The sequence below is a fragment of the Hydra vulgaris genome, chromosome 04 (genome assembly GCF_038396675.1).
Source record: "Hydra vulgaris chromosome 04, alternate assembly HydraT2T_AEP".
Classification (NCBI taxonomy): domain Eukaryota; kingdom Metazoa; phylum Cnidaria; class Hydrozoa; order Anthoathecata; family Hydridae; genus Hydra; species Hydra vulgaris.
The window spans coordinates 25422883-25435315 of NC_088923.1; the positions used below are offsets into that span (position 1 = coordinate 25422883).

Genomic DNA, 12433 nt, shown 5'->3' on the forward strand with positions numbered 1-12433 from the left:
TTCAGAGATATTGCCAGCATGAGCTGGGAATGCCCATTAATGTATATTAATAAACTTTTTTTTTTTGAAAACACTGTCATAAGGGGTACATATATTCTTAATGCAAAAAATCAAAGTTTAATATTAACAGTTGTTTGTCTCTCAGCTCAACATAAGACACTGATCAACATAAGACACTAATCAACATAAGACACTGATCAACATAAGACAATGATCAACATAAGACACTGATCAACATAAGACACTGATCAACATAAGACATTGATTAACATAAGACACTGATCTGATATTTTAATCTAGGAGCATATTTATTTAGCATATTTTTCTCTAGATTGTTTTGATAAAAATTTTTGAATTTACCTATAAACCTGTCCCATCTTACTAAACTTATCAACTACAACTTATTAACTACAAAGACGCAAATAAAGCTTATGAACATTTTATATGTGAGTTCAGTAATGCTTATGAAAATCATTTCCAAAGCAAGAAAAAGAGCCAAGCTCAAAAACTTACAAAGTTCATAGATTGCACAAGTTCTCATCAAACTTTCCAAGTAAAAACAAAAACTCTACGAAAAATATTTTAAAAAAAAGTTACAAAAACGAAAAAAAATATAAAAGTTACAAAAACTTTTTTGAAAAACTTAAGAAACAAGCTAAAAAAAATTATTATTTATATCTTTTACAAAATAATATTGGTAATAATAAAAAAACATGGGATGTTATAAAGGAAGTAATAAGAAAGAAAAAGATTGATCCAGGTAATATCCTGCCAAACCATTTAAATATCGATAACAAAAACATTTAACAACTATTTTACAAACATCAGAAACACACTAGCTAATAAAATAACTCAAATTAAAGAAATATTTAAATGATATTTAAAAGAAGTGGACTTTGTAATGGACGAGTTTGACTTGATGAGCTTCGAAACGCATTTAAAACAATACAATCGAAAAAGAGTCCGAGCCTTGATGACATAAGCTCTCAGGTGGTTAAAGAAGTTTATGATGTTATTGAATATCCCCTATTATATATCTTTGATCTCTCATTAAAAAGTGGAGTTTCTCCTGAACAGCTAAAATTAACACGCCTAGTTCCGATATATAAAGGTGGAGATAGGCCTATAGTTTGATAAAGTCAACTTTATCAAACTATAGGCCTATCTCCATACTTCTATGCTTCTCAAAAGTACTAGAGCGCATAATGTACAACAGACTTTTTTCATACCTCAAAAATCACAATATTCTTTTTAATAACCAATACGGATTTAAAAAAGACCATTCAACTGAACATGCAGTAATAGTAAACGAAATTTTGAATGGGTTTGACAAAAAATCAATATACACTTGAAATATTTATCGATTTGTCGATACAGTGGATCACGAGATCCTTCTATACAAACTTAGTAATTATGGTATAAAAAATAAAAAAATTTAAAATGGTTCAGTTGCTGTCTAAACAATCGGAAACAAGCTCTATATTACAATAAAACTTACACTTCCCTTGAAACCATTACATGTGGCGTTCCCTAGGGATCTATTCTGATTTTTCTTGTCTATATTAACGACATATTTTTTATCTTCTCGTATTTTGAACTTTATTCTTTTTGCAGATGACACCCTAGCTTTCTACACCCACTCAAATATTAAAACTATTTTTAACTCAGTAAATCAGGAGCTTGAAGAGCTAAGCGATTGGTTGAAGGCCAACAGACTTTCTTTGAATATTGAAAAAAGAAAACATATTCTTTTCACAAAACGATCAAAGTCAGACGCATTACCGTTAAAACTTCCATATATTTTAGCTGACAAAGCAAGATTAAAAAGAGCATTTTCTGTGAAGTTTCTAGGAGTCCTTCTAGATGAACATATTAGCTGGAAAGAGCATATCAAGTTGCTAGAAAATGAAATATCTAAAAACATTGGGATTATGCATAAAACTAAGTATATTCTAAATAAAGTATGTCTAAAATGTTTGAACTTTGCATTTGTTCATAGCTACATTAGCTACTGCAATGATGTCTGGGCAAGTACTTACCAATCAAAACTAGTTTTAGTCTAAAAACAACAAAAGCAAGAATGCTGCATATTCCCAAATGGATATGTTAGTGCTGATAATGAAAGAACTGAGAGTTCCTTATATTTATATATATTACTTATATTATATAACAAAACATAATAGCATCCTTCAGTTTATGTTTAAATTAAAAAACAATTACATGAGTTCTTATATTTATATATATTTAAATATCTTATAATTTGTGTTTATCTTATATTTAATTGATATAGATTGTAAAATATAATTGAAATTATTGGGGTAAGATGATAAGACCATCGTCTTCTGCTTGCTCCAGTCAATTTGTTACGTTAACAATTTTGTACAAAGATTTATATTGACGAAAAAGATTACATATCTATCTATCTAAAAAACCTTTCAGATGTTACTTTTATCGCTGCACAACTTTTACCAGCAGATTAAACCTGCTTACACTTCTTCTTGAACTCAAGCTCAAACTCATAAAGAATAAGTACTGCTTCCTACTTTCTACTTCTACTACTATCTACTTGTTTTATAAAGCTTTTTGTTCACAAAAGCTTGAAGTAAAGTGTGTTCTTAAAAAGTTGCATTTTAATATTCTGTTTAACTTATCTTTTATTTTAATATTCTGTTTTACTTATATATAGAATAGAATACATAACTGCAAATAAAAAAAAAGGAAAAAAAAAAACAGTTTTCAGAGTAATAAAAAATAAACTTTTAGTAAAACACTTTTTATTATTATTACGTATTATTAATCTAGAAGAGAACTCATCAAGATTATATTTTATATATAAAAAATATATAAAAATACGTAAGTGTATATATATATGAATAAAGAAAATATCTTTATATTATCATGTATAATTGAAAGAGTGCTCAATAGATAAACTAGAGCTCTATAATATATATGTTACTGTTACCCGCAGTTCCAGGAATTAGCTAAATGCTAATGTTTATAATATAATTTAATATTGCAACTCTGAGTTTCATGTGTTATCACAATCATCAGGCAAGTAGTAAAAGTTTAATTTTGCTACGATTTGTTAAGTGGACGTTACGGTTTATATTTGCATTTTAGATCGTTACGGGACGGAAATTGATTAGTAGTTAGGTTAATAATATTATTAATTTGTTTTTAGTTGGCTAATAATTGTGAAATAGTTATATGTTTAATGTTGTTTAAAATATTTTTTATGTGTTAATGTGTATTATTTGTGTATTAAAAAATAATAAAAAAAAATTAGAAAAATAAGAAAATTGATATAAAAAAAAAAATTGATATAAAAATAAGAAAATTGATATAAAAATATACATAATATTATGAAATGTATTACAAAAGCTGTGTATGCGAGTAATTTATTAGTTAGCCTAGAGATATATGGAGCAGATTTTTATAGTTATTTTTATTTATAGTTAGTAGTCAGGTTTGTAGCGAGCTTTGTAATTTTTTAATAAGAAAAACAATGGTACTGCGGGTAACAGTAACATATATATATTATATATATATATATATATATATATATATATATATATATATATATATATATATATATATATATATATATATATATATATATATATATATATATATATATATATATATATATATAACATTTTAAAATATACATTTTAAAAATAAGGTAATTTATACTATATTTACAAGTCAGATTTTGATTCAGGTTTAACAATATGCAGAATGAATAAGCAATGCAAACATTAAATCATGTTTTTAATGCGTTTAAATGACGTATTTAAATGACGTTTTAAACGTCTGGGATGGTTTTTTATTACTAAATGTCTAAAATGTCAGCTTTGAACATTATAAAATTGAAAACACATTATATAGGTTTAATGAGCACTAATTTTAAATAAAAAACATAATACAATAATAAAAAATAAAATAGCCCACTGCAGCTGTAATTGAAAGTCTTTAAATTTTGTAACGGAGAATAAATTCCCTGCGTTTTTACTTTTACTTCTAACATTGTCAAAAATAATGAGTAATGTCTTTGAAAGACTTTGTTTCTAGTCCACATTTAGTACCAAAAAAGTTTTTCAAAATGTTGGAACATAACAACTGAGTAATTTTCATTTTTCATTTTTCCCTAGTGTGTCACTCTACCCAATACAAACATAATCTCATTTAAAAAGATTAAGGGATTACCATGATTGCCCCGTGGAAAATAGCAAGTCGATCATAGGAAGTGCTTTTTAATTTTTATTTCATAAAATACTTTCCCTCTGTCTAAAAAGCAAAAAAGTAAGAAAAGTTTTATACATAACGGACATCACAAGCATCTTCATGTACAACAGAGAAGAAAGACACTGAAAAGCAAGAAAAAAATGCTGCTGAAAAATCTTGTAAATGAACTTTTTTTTACTTATCTATGATTCAAATTGAATCATTTAACATTATGCATTCGATATAAAAAAAAACAACTTGATCATACTAACATAAGCCGAGACTCGCCGGTGATCCGAGACTCAGCTTATATATTTTTTATCCGTGATCCGTAATTTTAACTTGTGCCTTAAACTAAAGCAGTGCTTTAAATAATATTTGGGGTTGAAAATTTTTTACAGCGCTCAAGTTGAAAAATATTTTATATTATTATCATTTTATATTAATATATTATAATATATATAATATATAAATTACATTTATATATATTTTTAGTTTTATATATATGTGTATATATATATATATGTGTATATATATATATATATATATATATATATATATATATATATATATATATATATATATATATATATATATATATATATATATATATATATATATATGTATATATATATAAACATTAATTTTTTCTTTAAAAGTAACTTTAAAGTTTTTTATAGGATACTTATAGCTTAGAAATCGTGCTTGCTTTATGAAGCAATTGTTACTAATTGAAACAAACATTTACATTTCAAATGAAAACAAAACAAATCCATTCCATTCAATACAAACAAACAGCTTTAATAATATGTTAAAAGTTTAAATTACTAAATATTTTAACTCATTCACCTAATAACATAATTCACGATAATAATTTGCAGCTTCAGAGAAATCAGCTTAAAACTTATTTAAAAAAACTTCAAAAATAATAATCATTTAACTTAAAAAAAAATAATTTTAGGAATTTTGATAAAACTTCTCTTTTCTATAACTTTTTATTTATATTTAGTGTTCAAAAGCTTTGATAAACATTTCAAATTTTTAAATGCAGTTTTACATTATATATGTGTTATATATATAATACATATACATACATATATATATATATATATATATATATATATATATATATATATATATATATATATATATATATATATATATATATATATATATATATATATATATATATATATATATATATATATGACAGAATTTAAGTTTTAAAGTATTAATGCAGAAGGTCAACAATAACGGCAGAAGATTATTAAGTTAATCTTTAGTTAATATTACTATTTTGCAACCGAGTTACAAACATACAAATAAAAGATAAACAAGGTTGATTTTATAGGAACATCAATATTTAATTTTTTAATATTTTTATTAAAGTTGTTTTAAATATCTAAAAAAAAAAAAAATGGAAAGAAAGAAAAAATATGCAAAAACGATCAAAATTGAAAAGTAAAGAATGAAAAAAATTGGTGTTATTAATAAGCCGTTAAAAATAAGCATTTTACCTCATGACATTCCTAGCAATTTTGGAATTTTCTTTCATTTTAGTGAAAGACTTCATTTTCTATATGAAACTGTTAAGAATACACTACTAGCGATTAAGATTTTAAAAAGAACAAGACGGTTTCAAATTCAAAATATTTTTTTATCTCCACCATTGCTTTCGTCGGGCGTAATTTTGATGAATGATTCTTGTATTTTGAATTTGATGTATGTTATCTTGCAATATTTGATCATGTGATTACTAAGGACCACGTGATATTTAATAAAGATGCTTTTGTTAAATACCTTAGTATTCACTTTTGTTAAATAGCATAATATTCACTTTCAGTAAGAGTAATTCTCAAAGTTAAAGAAAAATAAATAAACTTTACATTTCTACAACTATTTTTTAAACAAAAAACTTTTGTAAAACCTTTTGCAATTATATTTGCAACTAAAAATATATTTGACAAACGATAATATTATTAAGTATTGATTATTTCATATTTTTATTTCTATTTAAAAACACATCGAAAAGGATGATGGGTATTTGTAGCTGGATGAGGGGTCTCTACAAGTGTACTCAAAAAAATTGATACATTGTTTTGAAAAACAAAATAAATATATAGGTGGTATTATGTTTTGAAATAAATTTAACATTAGAATACATCTAATTAAAGTACAAATAAATATTAATAAATATTTTATAAAAAATAATTGACAAATAAAGTAAAATAAAAGTATAAAGAATGAATGTTTAATTACACTGTACAACAATTTTTAACTTTTTGAAAAAAACAAGAACCAAATTAGGTTATCTTTATTAAATCAGACGTGCTGATTCCAAATATGTAATCAGTTATGCTGTAGCACGTCACAATTTTTTGTAATAACAATTTAAAGATGTAACGTAAGATGCATTTTTCTATACATATGAATGAGTGTATGAACATGTTTATTATCACTTTTAACACAAATTGTATTTAATTGTATTTAGCCTGGTGTTTGAATGCTGCATCGGGTTCATCGCGCTGCAAATTCCAGTAGTAATCTGCAAGCATGGCGGGGCTCCACTTTCCCTTGTATCTGCTTTCCATTGTGGCAATACTCTGATGAAAGCGCTCGCTATTTTCATCATATACATCTCCATTGACAGAGAAGAAGGAAAGATGGGAATGAAGAAAGTGGAGCTTCAGCGACATGTTACAACCCAGTTGTGGATAGGATGCAATTAATCTATCTACCAAATCAGCGTAATTTGGTGCAATATGTTTTCCAAGAAATCCCTGGCACACCCGCTTGAATGCATCCCATGCTGCAAGTTCATATGGACCCATCGTTCCCGAAAACGTTTCATCCAGCATCAGTTCTCGTATTTGGGGCCCTACGAAAATGCCCTCTTTAATTTTGGCGTCACCGATTTTAGGAAATTTGGTCTGCAAATACTGAAATGCTTGTTTGTCGTGATCTAACGCCTTTACAAACTGTTTCATGATTCCAAGCTTGATGTGAAGATTGGGCAAGATGATCTTCTCTTTATCCACATGAGGTTCATGAATGACGTTATGGGAACCAACCTCAAATGTTTCTCGTTGTGGACAATATTTCCTCATATAATGTTCTGATTTCATCCTGCTATCCCATTTGCAGAGGAAACATATGTAATTAGTAAAACCAGCCTGCAATCCATTTAGTATAGCAACAACTTTCAAATCTGCACATATGGACCATTTGTGATCTCTGTATTTAATTCTGTCCAGAATACGTAATATATTCACATAGCTTTCCCTCAGGGTTACCGAATGTGCTATGGGAATGGAAGGCAGCACATTTCCAGTATGCAGTAATACTGCCTTAATACTATAAAGTGATGCGTCAATAAACAAACTCCACATAGATGAATCGTATTGTATTCCTAGATCATCAAACAATCCACTTATGTCATTACAGAAGCAAAGTTCTTCATCCATAGAGAAGTATTGCTGCAGTTCCCGTGATCGCTTTCTAAATGATGTCACTCTTGCATCACCAGCCAACAGATGCCATTCCTGGAGACGTGAAGCCAGCAATTCACTCTGTTGCTTTGTTAAATACATATCTCGAACGAGATCTTTCAGGTCAGATCCTGTTATGAAGTGGGGTTTAAGCTCTGTATCTTCTGGCAACTCGTAACTATCATCGTCATCAGTATCCTCGTCTGAATCAGAACTGTCCGTGTTTGGGATTTCCGATGGAGGTTCAGGAACAGGGAGTTCAGCCGAATGAGGAACAGGACGAATAGCTGAAGGTAGATTTGGGTACACTATAGCTTTCTTACCCTTAGAATTGCGACCTGATATGTTAACAAAACAGAAATAGCAATCTAAACAATGATTTTGGGGTTCACGCCACACCATTGGCACCCCAAATGTTGGTCCTCCACCAGTCCTGTTCGCCCACGACGATAGTGAACTAGCGCACCTCACACAGCATACATGAGGCGCCCAGTTCTTATCCTGGTCGCCGACTTTGCAACCAAAGTATATTTCATACAGTTTTTTCACATGCGGTGTCAATCTTCGTCTGCATCTCTTTAAAGTCAGTTCGCCACAAATGCAGCAAAAGTTGTCGACTTGATTTTTACAAGTTCTGAGCATTTCTTGTTTCAATATACACTGTATTATATCCATATATTACTTGGCTAACTGTAGTTTATCTAAAATAAAACAGACTTACATTTAGTCTAATACAAGGTTAAACAAATGCAAATAGGTATATGATAAAGAAATGCTAATAAATAAATCATAAACAACTGCTAATAAATATATTAAAAATCACATTGACAATTTTCATAGTGAAAATCGAAAATTTGAAAATGTGAATTTAACCAAAATTGGTGGGTCACACAACAAAACGGACATCATTTTCGTAATCTCCAAATAAAAATACATAAGGTAGTGTCAATGGCATTTCCGTTTTTTTTTTCGTTGTTGTACAGTGTTATTAAAACATTTAATTATTGCTTGTATCACTTATTATCACAAATTACTACTTGTATAAACAAATTTTACGATTTAATAGTATGTTCTCATTAAATTTGATTCCGATAAAAAAAAATTATTTTTAATATATAACGAATGTAAGAACCACTTCACCTTGACTTGGGACATACTTCTATTATAAATGTTTTGAAAACAAAATTTACCGATTTCTTAAATGTAACATCATACAATGTTTTTCTATTACGGAACAACACTACTGGGTAATTAAAACTACTGGGTAATTAACACTACTGGTTAATTAGGTTCAGTTAGAACTTTTTATTTGGCATTTCAGTTTTTAGTTTTTCATGCTTTATTTTGTTTCTATATGAAAAAAAGTTGATATGATTCTAAACTATCAAATATTTTATTTTTTATAATCGATACATTTTTAAATTTCATAATAAAATCTCTTAGCGTTTAAAAACTATTATCATATAAAGTTGGAACAACTTGAGGGGTTCGTAAGTTTTATATGGTTGTAATTTTTTAACGCTCAGAGATTATACAATCAAATTTGAAATTTATTGATGTATAGTTTTAGTAAAAAGTATTAAAAAATAATTATCAACTTGTAGCACTCACGATTGGGGAAGGGGGTTTTTTGGATTTTTGTTTCCAGACTCCAATCATCACAATTTTTTTTTTTTTTGCAATGCATCACTTTTTGATTTAAGTATAAACATATAAATGTTTGGAGTTTGCTTAATGTCTCAAAGTTCGCTCTCAAACAACAAAAAATGCGCGAGACGCGCGATGCGAAAGACCAAGTCTTCGAAAAATTGTTAATGATAATGAGATAAAGAGCAGTAAAGAAAGTGACATTTTAAAATCGTTTTTGTGTGTAATAAAAAGTGTTTTTCTAAAAAAAAAGAAATGGAAAAGGTACTGAATAAAAGTTCGTACTGAATAAAAGTTCTTCTTATGATTGATTTTCGAACCTATGCTAAAAAGTTGTTACTTTTTATTCTTTTAGACTTCCGTTTATAAAAATACTTGATAATTTTGATAAAATATGCACGTTTTTTAGCGAATTTTTAATGGAGGCATAACATTTAGGATCGTATATAAATTACGCAACGCTAAATTTGGCTAATAAACAAAGTCGAAAAATCAAAAGTTTTCACTCGCAGAGTAATTACTTACACCAAAAATTCAAAAGTGCTTTAAGTTCATTAATTAAATAAATTATCTCCATTACAAGCATATTATGCTTACAAACGCGCTTATCAAAGATATCGCGGTGATAACGTGTTTCATTTCATATTATATTTAAAAAATTTTTTACGAACATTTACAATTTATTTTGTAAGAAAAAATTATAATTATTAGATTTTTCACCGCAAATTTTGGCGTTTGAGAAATTGTAAAAAACGTTTAGACATAATAAACTTTAAACTTAAGTATGTTTATGCTTATATATAATAAGGATGCTTTGCAAAAAATTAAATTAATTAAAACTTTATCAATCAAAAATCCCCCCCCCTAACCCAAAAATGAGACCTATGTGTGACTAAGTTTTATACTTTACTATTCTAAATTGAATTTACATTGATTAACACATTTTAAATGTCATCGGATAAAGTTTTAGTAAATAAAACATACAAACATACAAAATATACAACCCTGTCTCTCCCTCAAATTCAGAGAATCGGATACTTTGACATTTTTTAGAAACAGAAATGATGCACTACCAACCTTCTTCTTCATTCCACGCAAGTTAAAATGTCTAGCCCAGGGGTGGAGAATCTGCGGCCCCCAGACACTCTTTGTGCGGCCCCGAAATGTAAAATTAGGAACTTAAATCTTATTTTAAATATTTTAGAGAAAATAATGAATTTTAAAAAGTTACTTTATTTTTACATTTAGTTATAGTAAAGTGTATGTATGCTAATGTTAATTAAAAAGTTGTTTAACTTGGCAAAGCTGGTACAGTAGTAATTGATTGACAGAAATAACAAAATGTCAGTTCTCCCTAAAAAAGCAAGAACAGAGCAAGAGGAAAATCGGTCTTTTAATGAAAAATGGGAAGAAGATAACTTCATGATTCCAACTAAAGATAAAATGCTTTGCTTGTTGTGTGACCTCACAATTTCTACTTTGAAGAATGCTACTACAAAGAGACATTATGAAAACATTCATAAGGATCATAAGTATGCAAAATTAGAGGGAGAAGCTCGAAAAAATGCATTAGCAAAACTGAAGTCTCAAAAGAGCAAACAACAGCAGACATTTTCAATTGTTCAAGAAAATGGAAATAGAGCAACTGAAGCAACATACAAAATTGCTCTCATTGGCAAAGGAGGAAACCATAGAGTGATACTGAAACCTTGAAGGCTTGCCTCATTGAAGCAGTATCATGTATGGATCCAGATAAAGTGGATAAGTATAAGCAGCTTCCGCTTTCTCGGCGAACAATTATGGACCGTCAACATGAGCTTGCTACAAATAGTTCTGAGCAATTAATCTCAATATGTCAAATGGAGGACGCATATTATTCAATTGCTTTAGATGAGTCCACTGATGTGACTGATTCTACCCAACTTCTTTTATTTATTCGGGTTATAACTGCAGACTTCAAAAGTTATGAAGAGTTGTTTGCTTTAGCAACACTAAAAGGAAAAACACAAGGCTGTGATATATTTGCAGCTTTCATAGAAAAAATTTCTCAGGCTCAACTTCAGTTGAAAAATCTAGTCAGCATTTGTTCTGATGGAGCTCCTTCTATGCGTGGAAAAAATGCATTTTTTCATTGCTTTCATGAAAAAAGAATTGCCTGATCCAGATTGTCTGATTACATTTTATTGTATTCTCCATCAGCAAAGTCTTTGTGCAAAAGCTGCTACTTAGGATGACACATTAAAAAAAGTTAAAGGGATTGTAAATTTTATACGGGCAAATTCTTCACGCCATCGACAGTTTTGAAACCTTTTGCAATCTGATGAAGAAACATATACTGTGGATCTTCCTTACTATTCCAAAGTTCGTTGGCTGTCACAAGGGTTATTACTAAAAAAATTGCTTGAGCTTTGAAAACAAATTAAGGAGTTTTTTACAAGTCAAAAGGAGATCTGTGAGCTTTCTAATCCAGAATTTTGTAGAGATGCTGCATTCCTCTGCGATCTGATGGCAAAGCATAACATGCTGAATAGTTCATTGCAAGGTAAAACTAAGTCAATCTATAAAATGTGGCAACAGATTCAGGCATTTAGGAAAAAACTTGTTTTTCTCAAAGATGTTATTTCTAAGTCAAATTTATCAACAGAACATTTCCCAGAGCTCACAAAAATTATTCTTGAACAAAAAAATGAGAAAAGGTTGGAAAATAATGATATATCAAGATAAGAAAATGTCTTGGATTCTTTGATTGTAGAATTTAATGACAGGTTTAAAGACTTTAAAGAACATAATGAAACACTGAAACTAGCTTTTTAGCCTCATCTTGTTGAAATTTTTACAGCTCCAGAATATTTACAGATGGAATTGATTGAGCTTTCTGAGGACAGTATCCTAAAATCTCTCTTTGACAAAAAGAAGGATCCATTGGAAATTTGGAAAACTGCAGTTGAGTATCCAAATCTCCGTCAAATTGCTAGGCGTCTTCTGAGCTGCTTTGGTACAACCTACTGCTGTGAATCTACGTTTTCACACATGACATTTATCAAGTCTTGTTTAAGGTCACAGTTGACCGATGA

At 28.6% G+C, this 12433-nt stretch overlaps 3 protein-coding genes across 4 annotated transcripts in view; 2 read left to right on the forward strand and 1 right to left on the reverse strand.

Annotated features, from left to right (window-relative positions):
- Positions 1-5937, reverse strand: part of LOC101240709 (insulin receptor substrate 1) — a 59412-nt gene extending 53475 nt beyond the window's left edge. The window contains exon 1 of one of the 2 annotated variants that reach the window (XM_065795892.1): positions 5742-5937. In XM_065795892.1, coding sequence (XP_065651964.1) covers positions 5742-5797 — 56 coding nt within the window. In that variant the 5' untranslated portion in view covers positions 5798-5937. The remainder of the gene's footprint in view (positions 1-5741) is intronic. The other variant, XM_065795893.1, reaches the window with a different exon arrangement.
- A 4763-nt stretch (positions 5938-10700) lies between these two features.
- On the forward strand, positions 10701-11072 carry LOC136079296 (general transcription factor II-I repeat domain-containing protein 2-like). Its single transcript, XM_065795031.1, has one exon. The coding sequence runs from the start codon at positions 10701-10703 to the stop codon at positions 11070-11072; it is 372 nt and encodes a 123-aa protein (XP_065651103.1).
- Positions 11073-11101: 29 nt separating this feature from the next.
- LOC136079297 (protein FAM200C-like) lies at positions 11102-11518 on the forward strand. Its single transcript, XM_065795032.1, has one exon. It carries the CDS (start codon positions 11102-11104, stop codon positions 11516-11518), a length of 417 nt encoding a protein of 138 aa, XP_065651104.1.
- The last annotated feature ends 915 nt before the right edge of the window (positions 11519-12433 follow it).